At 36.8% G+C, this 24,238-nt stretch overlaps 1 protein-coding gene across 2 annotated transcripts; it reads left to right on the top strand.

Moving 5' to 3' along the window:
* The first annotated feature begins 1,147 nt into the window (after window positions 1-1,147).
* LOC116127016 (protein ZINC INDUCED FACILITATOR-LIKE 1-like) lies at window positions 1,148-5,077 on the top strand. Of its 2 annotated transcripts, XM_031412681.1 has the most exons (17): window positions 1,148-1,219; window positions 1,379-1,561; window positions 1,688-1,728; window positions 1,858-1,918; window positions 2,031-2,133; window positions 2,221-2,377; window positions 2,473-2,535; window positions 2,636-2,685; window positions 2,783-2,858; window positions 2,943-3,152; window positions 3,242-3,329; window positions 3,423-3,508; window positions 3,589-3,696; window positions 3,820-3,864; window positions 3,968-4,056; window positions 4,503-4,546; window positions 4,697-5,077. In XM_031412681.1, the coding sequence occupies exons 2-17, from the start codon at window positions 1,414-1,416 to the stop codon at window positions 4,786-4,788; spliced, it is 1,461 nt and encodes a 486-aa protein (XP_031268541.1). In that variant the 5' UTR covers window positions 1,148-1,219; window positions 1,379-1,413; the 3' UTR covers window positions 4,789-5,077. The 2 variants fall into 2 exon arrangements, with proteins under 2 accessions (XP_031268541.1, XP_031268542.1); XM_031412682.1 differs by lacking the exons at window positions 1,148-1,219; window positions 1,379-1,561 and having other exon boundaries at window positions 1,858-1,914.
* The last annotated feature ends 19,161 nt before the right edge of the window (window positions 5,078-24,238 follow it).

Here is a 24,238-nt window from a genome sequence, read left to right as displayed (position 1 = left end):
GAGATTATTTAACATGAAATGAATTAGTATTGTATATCTCGATAATGCCTTAAAAATATCAAATTCCTATGTTCTCCTACCAAGTTATCAAAACCTTCATGACAAAGGATATTATTTAATACTTCGTGGTAAAAGTTTAAATAGGAACTTTGAGTGTTTTGACACTTGACCTTGAGTTTAACCGATATAGTATCATTAATGATGGAAAATTACAAAATACATAGCCAAATCGAAATCGAGTTCCTTATCTCATTGTGTCGTCTTGTGAATAATTGGACCTCAATAAAATTCCAACAACCAGATCAACTTGAGATCAGACCGTTTTCTATTTTTTTATGATTAATATTTAATAATATACATTCACAAATTGCAGGGTGGCCAAAAGTCAAGGGCTATACCAGGGATCTTCTTTCCTAAGATTAATTATCTAGGGACCGCAACGTTGCAATCAAACTGAAGCTATCTTTCATTGGTCGTTTTCAAAGATTTTGTCATTTTGTTAATGAAGACGTATAAACTTCTTTCAATTTATTTTTTTATTAAGGCAAAGTTATTATTCATTAGACATATTATTTTATAGTAGGATAGTATATTCGTAAAATTGAAATCCCAATTGATGATGTATTTGATAACGAATCAAAGTTATATTAATTATAGGGAAATAAGTATTTTATCATATTAATGGTATAAACAAATCATCTGACATAGCACTTGAGATTTCAAGTATGTATCCTATCATTATTGTTAAGAATATATAATTGTAGATTCGCACTTAAAATTTTTCCTGTTATAATAAATTTGAAATTTTCTTATAGAGTTAGGAGGCGTCACTGAAAAAGTTATTGGCAAAGATAATCTCTTGATCTTTTCCAAGTATACAAGTTTCATTTGTAATTCTCTTCCTAGGTTTCCTAGTTGGTTCATTCTCTCCCTTGATGTTACACAATTATTATTTGAACATATCACAACATACAATTAGATTGCATCTAGGAATTAAAATAAAAATTCCCAACTTGTTTGATTTAACCTCCGTATAAAATATTATCACATGTTTCAATTTCGTCCGCACTGATGTCAGTATATGCATGTGGTTCTGTTCCATTGGTCCTACGTACAATCTTTTTCTCCATCAATACAAAAATTCACCTCCATTTATTGTGCAAAACATGTGAACAATGCTCAACCATCTGTTTCTCAAGCGTTAGAGAATTCTTCTACAGTATGTTCCATTCCCTGTCCATTCAATGCTCATTGCAATTATGCAAACATATTTTTATTCCTTGCACGAGTTGTAATTCCCTTTTGAGCTGATTTTGTGCTTAGTGGATATACTATTTCAGATTCTTCAATGATCCACTGAATTTTTTTTTTAATGCAGAAAGGCAGTGTCCTGAGCTGAGTTGAGCTAGAATTATGGAGGAGGATAAGTGTAAAGAGCCACTCTTGAAGAGGAAATACTATGAGAATTGCTCGGGGTGTAAAGTTGAGCAGCTTAAAGAGACAAAAAGAGGCTTACCAATTCGAGAACTTGTTTCTATATGGATTGTTGTGCTTTGCACTTGTAAGTAAATGACAAAAAAAAAATTAACTTAAATGGGTTGTTAATTGTAGAATTCTGCATTTTCTGTTCTTTTTTGGAATTTTTTCCTGATATGTGTTGATCTCTTGTTGTATTAAATGTTTTCAGCACTGCCAATATCATCTCTCTTTCCCTTCCTCTATTTCATGGTGAGTATTTGATATAAAAAGCTGTTATCTTCGTCTTGTTATATATTTACATCTCCAACGAGTTTGAGAAGTGAGAAAATTATTATTATTTACAGAATTTGTGTTTTCTCTATTGTATAAATATTTCAGATTAGAGATTTTCACATCGCAAAAAGAGAGGAAGATATTGGCTACTATGCTGGCTATGTGGGTGAGATAATTTTTTGTTCTTCCTCTTTAATATTAGTGTTTTGTTTCTTCTTCCTTTTTTTTTTTTTTTTTTTTCATCACATTACCCTAATAAATCTCTTAAAATCTTGAAGGGTCTTCATTTATGCTTGGAAGAGCTTTGACATCTGTTTTCTGGGGAATTATGGCTGACCGCTATGGCCGAAAACCTGTAATAATATTCGGGACCATCTCAGTGTTAGTAACAGACTTCAAATTCATAATATTCAGAAATGCAATCAAAATATTTCTTATCATAATCTTTGGCTTGAAATTCGATCACAGGGTTATTTTCAACACACTCTTTGGACTTAGTGTAAATTTTTGGATGGCCATTACCACAAGGTTTCTTCTTGGAAGTTTAAATGGTTTACTTGGACCAATAAAGGCCTATGCGACTGAAATTTTTCGTGATGAACACCAAGCTTTAGGACTGTCAACTGTGAGTTTATTAATACTTATTTTTCTACCAATGTTAGAGTTCATATAATATTTTCCACAGGCATCAAATTGAATACAACTTTAATTAAATTTCAGGTGAGTACAGCTTGGGGCATTGGATTGATCATTGGCCCAGCTCTTGGTGGTTTTCTAGCTCAGGTTTTTCTCCTTTCCGGGGATTTTTTTTTTTTTTTTTTTTTCCTTTTGTTTCCTGCTGGTAAAGTGTTGTTCTAATGTTTTTGGATATTTTGCATTTCAGCCTGCTGAGAAATACCCAAATTTATTTTCCAAAGACTCTTTGTTTGGGAAGTAAGAAAACCGTTACTGCTTAAGCTCTTTTTTTTCTTTTATTTAATTTTGAGATGTTTAAAGTAAGATGGTATTCTGAAAAATGAAATTGATGCAGATTTCCATACTTCTTGCCCTGCCTTTGTATATCTATTTTCGCTTTAGTGGTGACAATTGCTACTTTCTGGCTTCCGGTATGTCATTTCTCTTATAAAAATAAGTACATGTCATTAGATTCTTAAAAGTTAAGAAAATGATCCTAATTGTTTTATTTGCAGGAGACACTTCACATGCACCATGAAGACAACGAATCATTGGATGTCTCATATGACGCTTTGGAATCTGCATCTTCCGAATCTGATAGAGATTTGAAACAAAATGAAGGAAACAAGAAACCTTCTAAGAAAAGCCTCCTAAAGAACTGGCCCTTAATGTCTTCTATTATAGTTTACTGTGTTTTTTCGCTCCATGACATGGCTTACACTGAGGTATACATATATTTTTTTTTATTTTTATGTTCATTAACTTTTACTTTCACTGGTGATCGAATTGGCAGCAATTGTTCTTTGTTCTGCAGATATTTTCACTGTGGGCGGTCAGTCCTAGGATCCATGGAGGTTTAAGTTATTCAACCGAAGATGTTGGCGAAGTTCTTGCAATCTCAGGCATGAATTCGAAACTTATATTAATTCGGATAGTTCCCATTTAACATTTGATCAACTGATAGCTTCATGATTTCCGAATTATTGAACTTGCAGGTTTCAGCCTTCTTGTGTTTCAGCTCTCTCTATATCCAATGGTGGAGAGGATTCTTGGGCCTGTAATGGTAACACGCATTGGAGGGGTAAATTTTCAGGAACATTTTGTATTATTTTCTGCCCTTGAAAATGTGATTCTATTTGTAATATAACTTCTTATTTGCAGATTTTAGCCATACCTCTTTTAACAAGTTACAGTTACATAGCATTGTTATCAGGATTCAGCCTCGCCTTGCTGATAAATTGTGCTTCGGTGATGAAGAACGTTTTATCCGTAAGTGCATATACAATAAAATTACATCAGTTTTACAATGTTTGGAACACAAACTGTGCGTTCGAACTGTTGTTAATGGTAATTTTTTTTTTTTTTTGTGTGTGTGTGTGTGTGTGTGAGTAGGTGTCTATTGTTACAGGATTGTTCCTTCTGCAAAACAGAGCAGTGGTAATATTCTTATTCTTTTTCTGGTTTACTTAATTTGTCAAATTATGGATGTTCTCTTATAGTATGTGTGAAGTTGCTGATTTGATAAAAAATGGCACAACAGGACCAGGATCAAAGAGGAGCTGCTAATGGAATTGCCATGACTGCAATGTCATTGTTCAAAGCTGCTGGTCCAGCTGGAGGAGGTGCAATGTAAGTACTTAATTATGAAATATATAATCAGTTTCAGGTGTTGACGGCTGCATAATTTTTTCAAATGAAAACTGGAAAATGTTGTCTTGTAATAAATCTACTTGTCAGTTGTACAGTACAAAATTAAAAAATATGGATAGTCTGCACCTGAGAATTCCCACTAAATTAAAATCATCCGTCACAAATTTTGAGTAATTTCATTCATGCTTTTGACTTATTAAGATTATATTGAAGTTGTATTGATCTTAAGATGCGTCGAATCTAAGCCATTAATTTGAACTAGAATTAAGGTCATTCAAAATACCCTTAATTCAATGACTTGAAAATTGTATAATAATTTGTGTAAAAAAAATATGCATTTATAAACCGATCCTTACATATATATAAGTTCATTACTGCTGGCAAAGTGTTCAATTTGTTTAATGATTCCAAAATTGACTTTACAGATTTGCTTGGGCACAAAAGCGTCAAGATGCTGTCTTCCTCCCAGGTAAGATGCAATTGAACAAGAGGTCTTTCCAGTTTTCATATATATATATATGTCCTCAAATGCGACATAAATTTTTGGATTAACTTTAGGTTATACTTTCTGTTGCAAAATCAGAATTGCATATTCATTAGATGAATGTGAATTTTGCAGGTGACCAAATGGTGTTCTTCATACTGAATGTAGTTGAGCTAATTGGAGTCCTAATGACATTCAAACCTTTTCTAGTTTCCTACCAAGGGTAAGAAACTAGAAGAAGTGATCAAAATAGATTCATTTCTCCCGCAATCTTTCGATCGGTTCAATACTGAAGCATCATATAAATAACTTGATTCTTTAGGGGGATTCTATGATTTTGCCAAGATGAGAATGCTTACACTAACAGGTTAGAGGCAATGTTCTTTGTGCCTATTTCAGGTGATCATGAACTTGCTGAGAACTTGTGCTTATTCTTATTGCCTTCTTACAATTGTATTCATATTTGTATGTATAGCAATTCAACCTTTTAATAAGAGATCTATCTGCTTTTGGTATGAATTGGAGTATGTGCCTATGCTCAGGGACTGATCCAGAATTAGTGAGGGGGCAAATTATATAATTTAATATAATTCTAAAAAAATTAGTGCGTAACTAATATAACATGCAAATGGAAAAAGTGAATGAATCGGGTCATATTTAGAAACATTAACACAAGTACAGCCAGATCAAAACATATTAACAAAAATAATGAAATAAAAGATGTTTTAGTGTGGATGAATAGTATCACACCAAAAAAAACTACAGAATTTTGTTTTTTGAGTGGGGATATTATCCCCCAATTGCCCCTTAAAAGATCAGTTCTAGTCTATGTTGCGACATATAATATTATCAAATACAAATACTTTACAATACAATGCAACACATTAAACAGAGTTTAGGTCATGTTTGCTTAGGGCGAATGGATTAGAGAATGAGAATCTTATTCCTTATCCCTTGTTTGATTTATAAATGTGACATAAGGAATAGGAATCTCATTCCTAAAAAAAAGATGGAGTGAGATTCCTCCCAAATTTGGGAGGAATGCCATCCATTACCATTAATGGATGGCTAAAATGTCTATTTTTCCCTTTTAAATTTTGATTTTCTATTTTACCCTTTAATCAATTTATTTAAATTTAAATTATTTTATAATTTAGTTATTATCTTATCAAAAATTTAATGATTTTATATAATAAAAATTTTAAATATTGTTAAACCAGTCAAAGTCCCTGGTTGGCGACATTTTATCCCTATTTTCACATCACTGTCAACACGTGAGAATTCAGAGGCTACTGATCTGTTGATCTAGGTGGATCCTGACCTCCAAAACTGACGTGGTGACGTCCCTTTTGGTGGTTTCTCGGATCATAGCCATTGTACATGACCTTAAGCCGTCATTTTTCGGTGATGGGATCTTTCCAGATCAATAGATCGCTAGCCAATGATTTCACACATGCCAATGATGAGGCCATTAGTGTGTGTAGACGATAGAATCTATAGTTACGAAACAAACTGATCCTGTAAGGTTGAGGCTACTAACGATCTGTTGGACCTGCATACACAAAGAAAGTAAACGCAAAGCTCACGGGGGACACCGGTGTGGTGTCAACCATAGGCACTCTGACGCTCAAGTAAGTGAGGCTAAAAAAGGAAATTTAGTGAAGACTAAGGGGAAGAAAGGTTACGGGAGTCTGATCGAAGACTAGAGCTATGATGAATGTGCTAGTTCTTAGAAGCAAGAACTTTAAGAACTAGTAGGTGGTACTGCAATTGAATAATAATGAGAGGCATGACCTCTGTTAATATAGTGAGCCTAGAAGCTTGAATCCTAGTAGAATTCGGAGTTCATTATGGCAGAGTTTAAGTAAATAGGAAAGTCTTGATTTACTTGCCTTTGTAGGAGTAAGAGTCCTAATTCATGTAAGATTTGAGATCTCGGGTGAATTAGGATGAAGGTGAAACTCTTGGGCAAATTAGGATATTGGTGAAATCCATAGATGAATTAGGATATTGATAAGAACCTGGGTCCTTTGGAGCGGTGGGCCAATGAGCTTGGGCCTAAGTGGGTTAACGACGAGGCCCAATTCAAGATAAAGCCTTAGTAATTGGATGATCCAACTCGTGAGTAGCCTGGTTGGTGCAATGGGCTGATTTGTAGTGTGGATCTCAATGTAGGTCCAACCGGAATTGGGCCATGGCCCTAGGCCATATAGTAGATGCTTCGTGTTTGGACGTGGTGAGACCCATTACGATTTTTGACCCATACAGTTTGTCCCCCACTCTTTGAGTTAAGGATGAATTTAACTCAGAGAGTAGATTTAGTCCAAGTGAAGGTGTCAGGATGAATGAAGATGTACTATGTGGAATGAGGATGCTTTAGGCCGAATGAGGATGCTCTAGGGAGGATGAAGGTGTGCCAGGCCAAGGGAAGGTGCTTTAGGCCGAGTGAAGGGGTACCAAGCCGAACAAGGATGCTTTAGGTTGAATAAAGGTGTACCAGGCTAAGTGAAGTTGCTTTAGGCTGAATGAAGGTGTACCAAGCCGAGTGAAGGTGTTTTAGGCCGAATAAAGGTGTACCAGGCCGAATGAAGGTGTACTAGGCCGAATAAGGGTGCTTTAGGCCGAATGAAGGTGTCAAGCTGAGTGAAGGTGTTAGGCCAAATGAATGCATCAGGCTGAGTGAAGGTGTCAAATCGAATAAGGCTGAGTGAAACTCAAAGGCTGAATGAGGCCGAGTGAAACCATGAGGCTGAGTGAAGCTCAAAGCCAAATGAGGTCGAGTGGAACCATGAGGCTGAGTGAAGCTCAAGGCCAAATAAGGTCGAATGGAACCATGAGGTCAAATGAGGTCGAGTGGAACCATGAGGCCGAATTCCACTCGATCGAATAAAGCAGAGAATCATGAGGTCGAATGGAGCTCAAGGCTGAATGAGGCCAAATGGAACCATGAGGCCGAGTGGAGCTCAAGGCCAAATGAGGCCAGGTGAAACCATGGGGCTGAGTGAAGCTCAAGGCCGAATGAGGCCGAGTGGAACCATGAGACTGAGTGGAACCATGAGGCCGAATAAGACCGAGTGGAACCATGAGGCCGAATAAGACCGAGTGGAACCATGAGGCCGAATAAGACCAAGTCGAACTATGAGGCCGAATAAGGCCGAGTGGAACCATGAGACTAGTAGAGCTTAAGGCCGAATGAAGTCGAGTGGAACCATGAGGCTGAGTGAAACCATGAGGCGAAATGAGGTTGGGTAAAACCATAAGGTGGAATAAGGTCGGGTGAAACCATGAGGTCGAGTGAAGTTAAAGGCCGAATGAGGCTGAGTAAAGCTCAAGGCTGAATGAGGCCGAGTGGAACTATAAAGTCGAGTGAAACTATGAGGCCGAATGAGACCGAGTTAAACAATGAGGCCGAATGAGATCATGAGGTTGAAAGAGGTCAACTAAAACCATAAGGTTGAGTGAAGCTGAAGGTTGAATGAGGCCAAGTGAAGCTAAAGGCTGAATGAGCTCGAGTGGAACCATGAGGTTGAGTGAGGCTGGGAGAAATCATGAGGTTGAATGAGGCCGGCTGAAACCATGAGGTTGAATGAGGCCGGGTAAAACCATGAGGCCAAGTGGAGCTCAAGGCTGAATGAGGTCGAGTGGAGTTTAAGGGTGAATGACTGGAGTTCAAGGCCAAATGAAGTCGAGTGGAACCATGAGGCCGAGTGAAACCATAAGGGCGAGTTTGTCCGTGTTTGTCCCCACTCTCTAAGTTAAGAGGCTTCTTAACTTTAGAGAGTAGTTTGAATTAGATATAGGTGTTGAATGAGTGAAAGAGTTCATGTGAGAAGGTCGTGATAGATCTCTTTTATACTCAATGAAGAGAGGATGCTTGCTTGACGTTGTGTCTGACGAGTATGAGTGACAAGATCAGAGTCGAGTCAACTTGAATTAGAGTAGTCGGCTTGACATGTTATATCGAGTGGACTTGTGCCGACTCGTAATGAAGAGCCGAACTTTGATGTAGTGCAAGATCATTCTGCCTTAGAGTAAGGCTAGGGTGCTTAGATATGATGTAAAGTAAGTTGCTCTAGATTGACTTGGCATCATCAATGTAGAGGCGGCTAGGATGAGGGACGAGTGAGTTTGTGCCAATGTCAGCTTGTCCCTCGTTGTACAATCGTAAGGCTCTACCTTAGGAGTGAAGTTGAGTGGCACTTGGTCGACTAGGCATGGAGTGAAGTAGCACTTGGTTGAATAGAAGTGGAGTAGCACTTGGTCGACTAGGTGTGGAGTCCAATAGCATTTGGTCGACTTGGCATGGAGTCGAGTTACTCTTGGTCAACTCGAATGAAGTTGAGTCACGAAGAGTCGAGTGACTCTTTTGAAGAGGAGACTTCAACAAGTGGGCATCTTGGGGATCAGCGGAGCCAAGTCAAGTCGTGAAGAGTCAAGTGAGGAAGAGTCAAATGACACTTTAAAAACAAGTAGAAGCCTTGGTGATGAATTGAGCCAAGCAAAGAAGAGCGGAGCAAAGAGGGGCTGAGTGTGGAAGAATCAAATCTCTTTTGAAGACGAGTAGAAGCCTTGGGGATGAGCTGAACGGAGCGAAGAGAATCTGAGTGGGGAAGAGTAGAATGACTTCTAAAGATGAGTGGAAGCCTTGGGGATGAGCTGAGCCGAGCAAATAAGAGCAAAGCAAAGAGGAACGGAGTGGGGAAGAGTTGAATGACTTATGAAGATGAGTGGAAGCTTTGGGGATAAGTCAAGCTGAGCGAAGAAAAACAGATTGAAGAGGAGCTGAGTGGGGAAGAGTTGAATGACTTCTAAAGAGTGGGAGCCTTGGGATGCGTCGAGTGGTGATGAGCTGAGCGACGAAGTGTCGAGTGACCTCCAAAGAGACTTTAACGAGTAGAAGTCTTGAGGAGTGGCCAAGTGAGGCCGTGTGAGGCCAAATGAGGTTAAGTGGCCAAGGCCGAGTGAGACTAAGTGAGGTTGAATAAGGTCGTGTGAGGCCATATCCCCCATTATCTAAGTTACAATCAAGTGAGGCCGAATGACGTCAAATGAGGTTAAGTGGTCGAGATCGTGTGAGGTTGAGTGAGAGCAAGTGAGGTCATGTCCCCCACTCTCTAAGTTGCAACCGAGTGAGATCAAGTGATACCAAATGAGGCTGAGTGAGGACATGTGATGCCGATTGAGGCCTTGTAAGGCCGAGTGAGGCTGAGCCAATTGGATGAGTGATGGCAAAGCCGATTGGAAGAGTGAGGTCGAGCCGATTAGATGAGTGGAGGCCGAGCAGAATGGACAAGTGGAGGCCAAGCCAACGAGAAGAGTGGAGGCCGAGTCGATCGGATGAGTGAGGTTGAGCCGACCAGATGAGTGGAAGCGGAGTCGATTAGATGAGTGAAGGTCGAATCGACTGGATGAGTGGAGGCTGAGCCGATTGGATGAGCAGAGGTTAATCTAACTAGGTGAGTGAGGCTGAGCTGACTAGGTGTGTGAAAGCAGAGCCAACTAGCGAGTGAGGTCAAGTTGACCAGATGACTAGAGGCGGAGCTGATTGGATGAGTGGTAGCTAAGCCGATCAGAAATGTGAGGCCAAGTGGACTGTAGGAGTGGAGTGGAAGTGAGATACCATTTCAACTGTTAAGTGCGTCTTCATAGGTTGGAGTTCATTCCAACTTAGATTTTCTAAGGGTGGCGAAGAAGTGGTGGAACTTAGAGGTGGAAAAAATGGGCTGGGTTAGCGGGTCAACCCTAACCCAGCCTCGCCTTAACTTGGGTTCAACTCGGCCTTGGTATACCCTGTTGGGCGGGTTGGGCCTTCATAGGCCAACCTGACGACCCGACGGGTTATATATATTGTTTTTTAAAAAACCGTCCAACCCATCGGGTTGAAGGTTTTCAACCCGCGGGTCAACCCGCCAAGTTGACCCGTGGGTTGGACAAAAAAAATTAATTTTTTTTTTTTTTTTTTTTTTTTAAAACTCATTTTACCCTTGAAATATAGTCGTTTTATAGTAGTTGGAAGGATTTTTTTGGTCATTTTCTTCCCCCCCCCCCCTTTTTTTTCTATAAATAGGGCCTAAACTCTCATATTTCCTCACATCCCAAATTCTCTCATTCTCTAATTTTCTCTATTGAAATCTCTCAATCTCTTTGTTGTCAATTTGTTCTCATTTTAATTTTTATTAGTTTTTGCAATTTTCAATTCATATTTCCAAATTCCAATTGTCCTTCTTTAATTCTTTATTTCTTCTATATCCATTTTTTTTTTTAACTAGAATGGATAGATATTTCTATCCTATCACTTTTGATGAAGAAAAAAATTATCCTAGTCCCCCGAATTTACTAATGTAAATGCAGTAGATTCAAATAGTCCTGCTTTCCCATTCTCGGAATATGATATACCTCATAATATTCCCCCCTTTCTCCCCACGCTGCTACAGCTCCCAATGTTTCTAGAAGTCGTCCTTGTAATCGTCATCCTCTTCCAACTCTATCTCAAGCAGAAGCGGGTTCATCAATTACAGTCAGAACTGATGACAGGCACACATCAGACATTTTGGTGCATTTCGAAAATTTTTATGAGACAGAAAATGGAGTTTAAGTGAAGAAAGTAAGATGCAAGTATTGTGGAAATATTTATAAAGCTGATGTAGGTAATTGTACTAGTACTTTAAAAAGGCATGCTAGTAAACATATGAATCAACATGGAAATAGAGAAACCAATCAAACTCAAACAACTAATATGGGTACTATTTGGCATTATAATTCTGGTGTATATAGAGAGCAATTAGCTTTATATATTGTTGCAATTGATTAACCTATTAATATGGCTGAAGATAAATATTTTGAAAGATTTATTAAAAATTCATTTTTTCCAAGATTTAAAAGTTATTCTAAAACTGTAACTAGAAATGATTTAATAAAATTGTTTAGGAAAATGAAATTAGAATTAAGAAATAAAATAAATAGTTTTCATGTTAGCGTGGCTCTAACCGCCGATATTTAGAGTGGTAGAGCTAAACAAGATTATATTTCTATGACTAGTCATTATTTTGATAACGAATGTAAATTAAATAAATTTTTGTTGAGATTTAGATTAATGGATGTGGATCATAGTGATCAACAAATTTATAATAAAATTGTTGAAGTTTTAGAAGATTATGATATTGTTCACAAAGTGATAAGTTTAACTTTAAATAATGCAAGTGATAACAGTAGAGCTATAGATTTTTTTAAAAATAAATTTTCCCTTTTATGACAAATTGAAGTTTTTTTACCAATGTTGTGCATGTCCCATTATTAATTTAATTGTGAAAAGTAGTATGAAGAAATTAGAAATAATATTGATAGAATTAGGGATTCTTTAGCTTGGATTACTAGTAGTAATAGAAGAAATGCTAAATTTCAAGATACTTGTATAAAATCAAATATGTCTCCTAGAACTTTTGCATTAGACATACTTGTTAGATGGAATAGTATTGATTTAATACTTGATTCATGTTTACCTTATACAAATTTAATTAGTTATTTTGTAGCAAATAATAGGGGTCCTCATTATTTGGTAGACAGTGATTGACATATAGCTCAAAAATTTCATTATTTTCTTAAATTTTTTTATCAATCCACTTTAAAACTTAATGGTGTGTATTATCCTACCAGTCCATTGGTAATACATACAATTATAAAAATTTCAGATTTATTTAAAAAATAGAAACAATATAATTTTAGCGGGACCAATAGAGGCAATGGAATTAAAATTTAAAAAATATTGGAAACCACTTACTTTTCTTTTTTGTTTAGCTGTCATATTTGATCCTAGAATTAAATTAGCGGGTTTAGAAAATGATTTAGACACGTTAAGTGAAAATTTACAAGACGAAGCATATGTCAATCAACTAGAAGAGATTAGACAGTGTCTTGCAGAGGTATATTTGCAATATGAAAACATGTATAGGAACCAACGAAGAGGCAAAATAGCTTAGGAAGTAGCATCAGAAGACACAAATGAAGACTTCAACTCTTGGAATGCACTTAATAGGCTGAAGACGGCCCAAACCCGAAGCATAGCCTTCTATTCAGAGCATCAACAACAAATATATTGTCCTCCATGCAGCTACAAAGTAATGAGCTTCACCAATATTTAGGAATCCTCAACGTGCTACCAACAGATCCATAACAAAGAGTCAACTTTGATGTCTTGGAATATTGGAAAACCATAAAATGTATTTCTTCGGTATTATCAAGACTTGCCCTAGATGTTTTCATTGTTCATGTCTCAACCGTCTCATCCGAACAAACATTTAGTGCAAGTGGAAGAATTTTAAATGATAGGAGGACTAAACTTTTACCAAAATTTATTGAAGTCCTCATATGTCTTCGAGATTGGGAACAGTCGTGCCATCAGGATCAATATGAGGTTGTCGACGATACTTTAATAGAATCATTTCAATTTTGTAATTTAGGTGATACAAATTGTAACTTTATAATTTGTAAATTAACTATCAATTATTGCACTCTTTTTCCTTATCAAGTTTTTGTCCCAATTGGGTTTTTCTTGTTAAGGTTTTCAACTAAGCAATAATTGTTGTAATTTCTTATTTCTTATTTTCTTTTTTGATAAATGAATAAATCTAATTTTTCTTATATTACAATTTAATTGTATTAAAATTGAATTAATATTTGAAATGTTAACAAAAAAAATTAATTTAATTGAATTATTGATATTTGAAAAGTTAGCTAAAAAAATTACATAAAGGAAAAAAAATTAAAAATTAAAAAAAATTCCAGGCCGACCCGCACAAAAACCTGCTAGGTTAGGGTTGGTGGGTCGGGCTGGACCAACCCTTCTAGCCAAAGAGGCGGGCCTAACCTAACCCGCCCTTGTTGGCGGGCTGGGTTAGGCCTGACCTGCAATTTTGGTTAACCTGCCACGGGCTGGGCGAGTTATTTTTCCACTTTTAGTGGCACTTGTCGACGGACCTAGAAATGAACTGACTTAATACAACCACTCTTCTAGTAAGGCACTAGACATCTTTGATGCATGAGGGTAAGGATATGTTTAAGATGACTCGGATCTAATCGGGTTGACTTCTATACTGCGTTGAGTCACCATATCCCATGGAACTTGGCAGAGGAGACACCAAATGAACATTTAGCCAGGTTGAGCTTCATATTTGTACTTTCTCAAGACGGTGAATGCTTGACTGAGGTGGTCAAGGTGTTGATCAACTATGAGGGACTTGACGAGCATATCGTTGATGTATACTTCCATGGTGTCTCCCAAATGTTCAGTGAACATCTTCTTGACGAGTCACTGGTAAGTAGGCATCGGCGTTATTGAGGCCGAATGACATCATTGTGTAGCAGTAGATGTCACGCTCAGTGATGAATGTTGTCTTCTCTTGGTCGTCCGGATGCATGAGGATTTGATTGTAGCCTGAGAAGGCGTCCATGGAGCTGAGCAACTCATGACTGGCTGTGGTGTCGACCAACATGTCTATATGAGGGAGAGGGAAATAGTGCTTAGGGCAAGCTTTGTTTAAATTTGTGAAGTCTATGTAGACTTACAACTTCCCATTCTTCTTACAGACCACCACCACATTGGTGAGCCAATCGGGGTAGTGCACCTCTCGGACCAACTCATTACTCAGTAGCTTGTCAACCTCTCATTGATAATTTGGTTTTGCTTGGAAGTGAACTTCCTTCTTTTTTATTTGACTAGGGGATAGTTCAGGTCGACTTATAGGTGGTGGACAATTGCTTTGGGGTTGATCCTTGTCATGTCTAAGTGGGATCATGCAAAGCAATCATGGCTTGAGGAAGTTGATGAGTCACTCTCTTATCTCAGGCCTTAGTCAAGAGCTAGCTTGAGTCTTCTTGTCAGAGTGATCTAGATGGATTTGGACCTCATCCAACTCCTCCATGGATGGCTGGTCCAACTTGACTGGAAGAGTCGAGTGAGACTATAGTTGCTACAATGCGTGAGACTTACCCTTGAAGGTGTTCTTGTAGTAGTCTGTTGAGATCTTTTGGTTGCTTTTGATAGGGGTGGGGAAAAAAACCCAAAACCGAATCAAAAAAGCGGTTTTTTGGTAAATTGGTTTGGTTTCGGTTCATAAAATTGTTGAACCGGTCTTTGGGTTCGATTATTGGTTAGCTAGGAAAGGAAACCAGTTTTTCAAAAATTATGCAACTTGTGGTTTTAGGGTTCGAACTCATGGACACTTATGTATGAAAAATTTGAAGTCTTCCCCCTAACCAATCGAGCAAACCTGCTCATTTATGATTACTTCCTTACTAATTATATATATTATTATCTTTGATAAATCAATTCTATAAATACAAACTCATAGCTAAATTGAAACCCTAGACATCTCTCCTTTTTTCCAATTAGTTTCCAAAAGAGGGATGGCGGCATGGCGCAACAAGGTAAATTTTACCTGGTAAAAGACATCTCTCTTTTTTCCAATTTTCTCTTCAAAATCTTTTTTTTTTTCCTAAAAAATTTCATTTGATATCCTTTCCTTCTTTTTCTTTGGAAATAGTACAGTATCCTTTGAGTCTTTGCTTCTTTTTCCTCGTCTATTTTCACGTCAAAGCAATATGTTTGATGATTAATTATGATTGCCCTTTTTTACAACTTTGTTTCTTAAATTACTTTTTGTATATTTGTTGATTGATTTTATTGCGGCATTTATAATTAGAATCTAACATTGGACATTTACATTCGGCAAAAAGATGTCATCTTCTCAAGCTAATTTACATGTACAGAAGTTTGAACAGGAATTTCCAACAATTAAAAAAAAAGACTACAACAAAGGTGAAAAATAAGAAAGATCCACATGTGATTAAGCATAAGACCTGAAGTGTAAATATAATTTTTTTTTTTTTTAAAAAACCGGTTAATCGATTTGGTTATAAACCAATTCAGGTGGAAAACCGGTCTGGTTTTGGTTTAGAAAAGTGTCTAACCAATTCAGTTAACCAAATTTTTCCAACCCTAGCTTCTGATCTCTCTCACTCCCCACTTAGTATGGAATCTGATGGTCTAGTTGAAGGTGAATGGGACGACTCGCATACTATGAATCCAAGGGCGGCCTAGGGTGACATTTTAGGGTGAGAAGCAGTCTAGGACTAGGAAGGTGGTTTGGAGGTTTATCCCGCTTGAATAGACAAGAAGGGTGATCTCTCTAATAATGTATTTTTGCTCAAAGCTAAACCCAATGAGGATGGTTGGGCGCCTGTTGATGTTTGATTCATCCAAACCCATGACTTTCACGGCCTAGGAAAATGATTTACCCAGACTCTAGGGGAATAAAAGAAGGAAGTTCATAAAGAAGTTAGCAAGATTTAGTTCTTGGATGATGAATTATAATATCCCTACAAGAAAGATCTGGAGAAGCTGGAAAATGAAGCTCTTCTCCGTCATTAATATTGTTTATAGTATTATTGATCATCTCAATTCCAGCACAATGGCAATCCATTCACTCAATAAATCTAAGTAAAAAACGATTCATATTAATAATGTAAGAGCTCCATGAGCTACATGCATAATCATAGATCACAGAAAAGAAAAGAAGAGAATTTAATTTATAATATGATATATATAGTTTCTTATATAAATTAATTGACCTTTGATCGTCACTCATTTTCCAGATAACACAGTAATCTCGTCCTCCCAATCTTACAAGTTGCCTCAGTAGCTCCATCACCAGATTTTCAGATGAAATTAGAAGAAGTAACAAAAGATATTCTTGGATATAGACCTGGGCAGGGACCGGTCCAACCAGGCCTAGTTCCCAAGCCTGATTGGGAACGGTCTCGGGTACGATTGGGACCGGTCTCGGGCACGTCCCAATGGGACTGTTCCCATTTGGGATCAGTCTCATATGGCCTTTTTTTTTTTTTTTTTTTTAGGAGGCCAAATAAAGTTATGTAGGGGGGTTTACATAATTTTTAGGGGGAGATTAATAAATTTTTAATTAATTTTAAAAAATAATAAATAAATTAATGGTTAATTATAATTAATAATTATTTATAAATATAGGGTGTTTTAAATTTAAACTTTAAAGAGATAATTTAATTAATTAATTTTAACATAAATATAATATTCACATAATCACACTTCACAAATAAACAATTAAATAAATTTGTTTTTATTAAATTATTCATTTACATTGTTCAAATCTGTGTTCCTAGAGAGTTCGAGTAGTTCGGGATCTTCAGGGTGCTGCTATAGTCTTCTCTCTGCATGAGTCCAATCCCGTAGACACATTATCACTTCAATCATCTCATTGGTTAAAGAGCGTCTTCTGTCTTCAACAATTCGGCCACTTGTTGAAAATGCTGACTCGGGTGCAATTGTAAAAACCAACACAGATAAAATGTCACGTGCCATTGGGGCTACAATGGGGAATCAACTTTACTGTTGGTTCCACCATTGAAGCACATCCGTCCCATGTTTCTCCTTCTTCGTCATGTAGGACATGTCCATTTGTAGGTAGTGATTCAGCTCATTTGGTCCATGTATGTACAAGTTGGAGCTACTACTTCCGCCATGTTGCATATACATCCACATGCTCGATCCTTGATAGATGTCTTCATCAGGGTCCTGCTGGTTGTCTCTGCTAGACGTTCCAATTCCATTGTACATGCTCTGATATAAAGAAAAAAAGACTTTCCAACTTTTGCTTAAAGTTAGTCATATAAGACATATAATCATGTCCTAAATGCTGACTTATCTTAGTAATTATACAATTAACTACAAGCAATTTAAACCTAGGATCTATAATAAGGCCTAATCTATATAAGAATGGAATATCTAACCAATATTTCTCTTATTTTTTTTCCATGTTTGAAACAATTTTCATTAAGACGTCATTATATCTATATTTAGCAAAAGTTTTAGAAATTTGAAGTAAAATATCTAATGCTAAATTAGTAGTAGGATAATAAATACCACTTAATGTATTAGTGGAATCATAAAAAACTTTAAGAAATGAATAAAAAAGTTCGCAAACCATCCAATCATCATAGCTGACAATTTTCTCCAAATAATTCTTCCGGTTGATGAAATATGTAATTTGTCTTGCGGTTGGCAAAGTTTTTTCCAACATCAAGTAGGTGGAGTTCCAACGGATAGGCATGTTCATACATAACTTCAAAGCTCAAACTGGTGGGTCCTCTTACTTACAATATTTTACGTACTACTACCATCTTTTGTTGCTACCGCCGATGATGAATCCGATAGCCACGTGCACCCTCTCAATCTTCGAATTTATAGCTTCTAAATCTGCTTTAACAATCAAATTGATGATATGGCAAGCACATCTCTGGTGAAAAAAAATTGTCTTCACCACACAGATCCAATCTCTTTTAAAAAAAAAGAGATAGTCACGGTGTTAGCAGCTGCATTATCTAGCGTTAGCGCTACAACTTTACCAGTTAATACATATTCTTGCAAAATTTCAATAATTATAAAATAAATAGTGTCAGCAATATGTGCAGCATATAATGTTTTCAAAACCTATCAATTTTTGTTATAAACCCCAACTATGATCTAAGTAATGTATTGTGACAATTAAAAAATCCGTTTTTGATTTACAAGTCCATATGTTTGAAGTAAGTGCAATAGATATATTTCTAAAATTTTGAAATTCGTTTTTAAGTTGAACATTTATTTTGTTATAAAGTTTTAGTATGTCCCCTCTACTTTTACCTCTACTAAAAGGGGTATATATTGGACAAAATGCATTTTTAATCATGTGAATAAAATAAAGATTTTCAGATAGAGAAATGGGAGAATCCATGGCAACTATGTATCTCGCTATTTCATCTCGTGCTTGGAGTGCATTGTATTGCCATATTGACAAAGTTAAGGATTGTGTATTAACATTAAGTTGAGTTTGAATTTGCTTACTAGGTTCAGTTGAAGATGAACTAGACTGCTATATTAATTGGGGGTGCATCTTCTCCAAGTGTCACCACATCATCGAAGTTCCATGCTCAGCGTCGATAATGGTTGTATAGAAATTACATACCCTACAGGTCCCCCTCCCTCCCTCCCCATTTGGCTTTGCCTGTTTTGATTTGGTGAAGTATTGTCATACCCCAAACACGACCCTCTTTGATGGTCGAGTTGTGGAGTCGCAGCTCGCTTGTATTTGGCTACACCCCGTCTCGACCAATTGTGATTGTTGAATTGCAATTGTTGCCTCTGGAAATGGTGAAAATGGATTGAACCCTTCCATTTCTTCGGTGGATGGAACATAAAACTTATTTGGGGATGATCCTCCGAATGCATAATTTCGGGAATCCACTATGAATTTATGATAAAATAATAAATAATTAAAATGAAAAAAATTGAATAATAATATGAATAAGAGATGAAATTGAATAATATAAATAAATTAATAATAATATGAATAAATTATAAATATAAATATAAATTGAATTGAATTGAATTGAAGAAAATAAGAATGAGAATTGAAGTAGAGAGATTGAGAGAATGAGAGTTGGTGAAAAAAATGGAGGTTTGGGAATTAATTTATATTGTATGTTTTTTTTTTGGGGGGGGGGGGGGGGGGGGGGGGGGGGGTTCCCCCCCCCCCCCCCCCCCCCCCAAATGACTGTTGGCTACCAATGGTCATCTGATCGTTGGCCAACAACGGTAATCATTAAATCATTTTTTTTTAATTTGGTAAAAAAGTCAATTTAGCCCTCAATTTTTTTGTCAACTTCAAAATTTATGAAGGGTTTTTGGATAGTCTAGGGGGTTTTGGGAAAAAGGGAAAAGGGGTTTGGTCCTAGGCCGGGGTCTTGGAAGAGGGACTGAACCAGGGCCTGGGCCCTCTCTATGGGATTGATCTGGGTTGGGACCAACCTCCATGACTAATTTTTTGGGTGGGTTTTTTGGGCCTAGTCCAAATTCCCACCTTACTTGGATATAAATGAAGATGTAGAATGGTGGTTAATTTTCTAGGTGAATTTGAGTGTTTGCATGAGAATGAGAGATGGTATATAATATAAGGTTGTAAGATGGTAGGAGCATATTGCATGACTGACTACCTTTTATATAAAAAAATTCATTCGTTTGGTTTTTTATTTTAAAAACTACGTAAATGATGAGAATATCCTTCTTCCTTAAAGTTAATATCCCATTAGGTAATAGTATTATTCCGAATATTAGGAAGAAATGGGGGTTAGCATATGGCAGGAGCATATTGCCATGGAATTCACACACTTGGAGGATATCTCTTAGCCCTGATTGAGTTGGCCGGCCACCACTATTGGCCCTATCCCTTTCATAATGGCACCATGGGCCGTCTATACTTAGGTTATATTCTAGGACATTGAACTGGCTTGAGTTGGATGCACAGATTGGCAAGCCGAGCGATTGGTGATCATATGGTCTCTATTGTTTCTATTGAAGCTGCGTGGTGGAAGAGGGTGATAAGGTTCATATGGGGCGAGGTAGGTCGATCATCAAAGGAGGTAAGTTGATTCGGTTAATCTCATATCTTCCCATCGTATTTGAGTGACGGCTCAGGCAAAGGCTTATTCATAGTGTTGCACTTGAGTTTAGTGAGATCCTGTAAAGTTCCCAATCAGGGAGGAGTCTCTTTCTTAAGCATTAGCTGCTGTTTCAGGATTACAGGGGGGGATGAAGATTTTCTCTTTATGAACCTGCTACATATTCTCGAAAGGCTCCCTTGATGTTGGTAGACCTTGTAGAGGTCGATAGACAACTTTTTAGTTTCTTGTTGTTGCAAACTGCTCGACGAAGGTGTCTGTGAGCTAAGTGAATGAGGTTTGGTGTTATGGGGAATGTTGTGACCACTAGAGGGGCTGGTCCTAGAGACTAGAGCCGAAGCTTTTGCACATGCATGTCCTCTTAGGTTTTAGGGGATGGAGGCAGCAAACATTCTCTATTTGTAGGAGGCAATGTGGTCAATTGGTTGATCGTGCCATCATATGGTTTCATATCTGAAGGTGAACTTTGATGGCATCTCGACAAGGGCTATGGGATCCCACAAAGGGTGAGACGGGTAGCTATGGGGTAGGCTTTTCTTGGCTAGGGTTAGTACTCTAAGATATGTAGTGTATGCCTTAGGAACCAATCATGTCGTCGGTTCCAAGGTATTATGTTTGTATATATATGTTAATGTATATATTTTGTATATACATTTTTATCTTATCAATAGAAGAAAAGTTCTTATTTCACATGTGGTTTATTGTTCTTTATATATATGTATACATATGAAATGTCCAGTTGATACAAATCTTTAGAATACAAAATCATCAAAGTATTCCTTACATAGGTATATAATTGGGCAATAATATACAAGTAGGCATGCTGAATGCCTCCGTAGAATATCATGTGATGGTATTAGAGTGGGTGTTATAAAAGTTATATCACTAGGCATTAGCATGGATAAGCGGTAGTGAACTATTTATCGAATATGACATTTATGATGAATCAAATGGACATTTAAAATGTAGTCAATGATTCATCAGAAGATCATACTAGTGGTATATTAATCTTTAGACCTGAGATATCACGGTTGGATTCTGCATAAAGCATATGGTTCACATGGTGTATAAACACGAGGCTAATATGTCATGTGTTAATAAGTCGATTGGCATGTGTGTTTATGTGGGAGACAAAGATAGTCAAGATGGATCCGTGACTTGGTATAGAGTGATATTAGTTCCTAGACAAATGTCAAGATACGTTAGAAAAGGGAAATCTCCGGCCAGGTATATAAAATGTTACCTGAAATGTTTTTTCATTGTGACACGTTCCATATGTATTGATTGTAATTTTGATTATAAATTAAGATAAGGATTTTGACATACCATGAATCCTTTTCTAATGGGATTAACACACATAAAGATTTGATATACAAACTTATGATATAAAAAGGTTCGTTAGAGGATATCTTCATTGTGACTTAGGGGTTATGACACTATTAAAAGCCTACCATAATTGGTGGGAGTTTGTTCATAAAGGGTTATGAGAAAACATATCAGAATAGACTATGTATTGGGCCCACGGTAGGCTACAGTGAAACTAAGAGGTCACATATAAAAACTAGGAGAATGAAGAAAATAGCCAAAAAGCGTTAATTATCCAACGTTGGCTAGCACTAAAAGGGTATAAGTTATTTATTTATTCATTGAATTAGATTCAATGGAGGGATATTAGTTATATGAATAATTTGAGAGTTAAATTCTAATTGGAATTAAAAGGAATTCCCATTCATAATTAATCATTTCTTATATTAAATTGAATTTAACAATGGGTGTAATTGTAAACATATGAACAATTTAAGGGTTAAATTGTTAAGTAAACAATTTAAGAGTAAATTGTTAATTGTGATTAAATGTTAATCTAATGTTATTATTAAAGAAGTTATAATACTCATAATAATTATGGAATTATTTAAAACTCCAAAACAATTATGGAATTGTTTAAGGAAGTCCAAAATAATATGAATTGTTTACAAGGCACATATATAAAGAAAATGATATACCAATTTAAGATAGAGATCAAAAAAATTTCTAAGAACCCTAAATGTCTCTCTTGGCCTAGTTCTCCTTTACCTTAGGTGGATACTCTTTGTTTAATTTCTCTTGAAATTAAAAGTTCCCAAGGTTGCTAAGGACTTAAGGTAACAAGTTGTACCTTACTTATTTCAATTTGATTGAATTTTTTTGCAAAATAAGAATACCATGTATAGTATCCATGATCATTCTCCATGCATCCCTTTCAGGATACACCTCCGCATAACTTCCATATAGGCCAACTTCTTAGCCAACACTTGTCAAGGGGTGTGGCGGTTGACAGTAAGTCTGCATTGATGGTAGAGTGCGGGGTTTTGTAGGCCATTGGCATGTTAGGATGAGCCGAGTTGAGCGTGTAGTATGGAGGTTGTGGCCTAGAATGGAGGGTTACCTAGGGGTTGGGGTTCCACTCATCCTTCTGGATGAGCCGAGCTGAGCGAGTGTGACTGTGTTGTGTTTCGATCAACATGGATAGTTAGGGGGTATTTGGGGGCCATCGGTCCATGGAGATGAGTGAAGCCAAGTGGTGCTAGATGGGTGTATGGGAGTCCACTCAGCCCATGAGGATGAGCCAAGCCGAGTGGTGCTTGTTGGTAGTTTATCGGCTGCTTAATGATGGTTGGGAAGGGAAGGTGGCAGATGTTGGAGCGACTGAATCGGCGTTAATGGATGACTGGATCAACAGTATGGGCTAATGGCGAGATGGGTCATGTTGCTGGCTGGGTTGTTGAGTTGGTTATTGTTGGAGTCGAGCCATCCGTTAAAGATGATTGGAGATGGGATAACTGAGGGTCTGGAGCTAAGGATCTTGGGTCAGGGGTCACTAGGGGCTGCATGGAGTTCACTAGGATGCGGAAGCCGTTATCGGCACTTGATTGGGTGGAAAGTCAAGAGCGATAGAATTTCGTCGTCTGATGACTTTGACCAACGTTAACTAGTTTGAAGATTTTTCAATTTATTATTTAAATAAAAAAATAAAATGTAAGAAAAAATGAGGGTATTTCATAAAAAAATAAACTTTTTTTTTTTTTTTTCGTTTCATCAAAATTTCTTACTACAACCAAATAAAAGTAATCTATGATTATTCTAATATTTCTATTCCATTCTTTTCATTCCTAACACTTATTCCAATTCCATTCCAATACACACAACCAAGTATGGCCTTAATCCTTCCTGGTTAACTTTTGTACACATCAAATTGCTTCGTGACTTCGAACAAGGAATCAACCATATGGCAATTAGAGTTGCAATACAATTATGAAATATGTCTAAACAAGCAATTAAGATTAAATCCAAGAAATAGATCATGTTACAGTATCAACATCACTGGTGCAAATAAATAGAAATACATGTGATTAAAAGAGTTCATGGGTTAAAACATTGTTGTGATATTTTGACAGTTTTAACTCCTTTTACTTGATTGGTTCATGTTAAGTTTGTATTTCTCTACAAAAGGTTATTTAAAAAAGGAAATAAATGGCACAAGGAGAGGAATAATAATTCTATCAAACTACCTTTGGGGTAACGAGTGGGTCGATAGACTCTTGGGTGTATTACTCAAGAGGCCCTGAGTTCGATCCTCCTTGTGCTAATAGGGGTAGTTATAGGAACTCTGGCCCGGTTGGTAGTTCAGGGTCCTGGGGGAATATTGAAGTGTCGTAAGCTAGCTTAGACACCCCCATCATTAAAAAAAAGGTAGTTCCAAGGGCTTAGAGGATTAGTTCAAGGGCGTATAAGCTGGTTTTAGTAACCCCAGTCAAAAAAAAAAAAAAAAAAAAAAAAAAATCCTTTTAGAAATACAAACTTTGAATCCTTTTAAATAAAATATCTCAACATATATATTCACAAATAAATTTTAGGGGTAGCCACTAGAGCTCTTATTCAGACGGTAGTTCCAACGTAAGCGGGCTCGGACACCCCGGTCATCAAAAAAAAAAAATTTTAATAATTCCTATTAGAAATAGAAACTATGAATCCTTATAAAAAAAATATCTCAACATATATATTCACAAATAAAATTTGCTTAAAGATAATATAAGGCATAATGGAGTTCAAATGTCTAAAGGTGATCAAGTAGTTAAATTGAAGATGAAGGAGAAAGGGATTTAAAAAAAAAAA

This window comes from Pistacia vera, unplaced genomic scaffold, assembly GCF_008641045.1.
Source record: "Pistacia vera cultivar Batoury unplaced genomic scaffold, PisVer_v2 Contig188, whole genome shotgun sequence".
In the NCBI taxonomy this organism is placed as follows: domain Eukaryota; kingdom Viridiplantae; phylum Streptophyta; class Magnoliopsida; order Sapindales; family Anacardiaceae; genus Pistacia; species Pistacia vera.
This window is presented reverse-complemented; position numbering and strand designations above follow the sequence as displayed.

Excerpts from the sequence above, each read along its gene's own strand:
- LOC116127016 (XM_031412681.1), top strand. The coding sequence starts at position 1,414 with ATGGAGGAGGATAAGTGTAAAGAGCCACTCTTGAAGAGGAAATACTAT. Across the intron at positions 2,536-2,635 it reads TTGGTGGTTTTCTAGCTCAG|CCTGCTGAGAAATACCCAAA; the intron begins GTTTTTCTCCTT and ends TTTGCATTTCAG. Across the intron at positions 4,547-4,696 it reads AGATGCTGTCTTCCTCCCAG|GTGACCAAATGGTGTTCTTC; the intron begins GTAAGATGCAAT and ends TGAATTTTGCAG.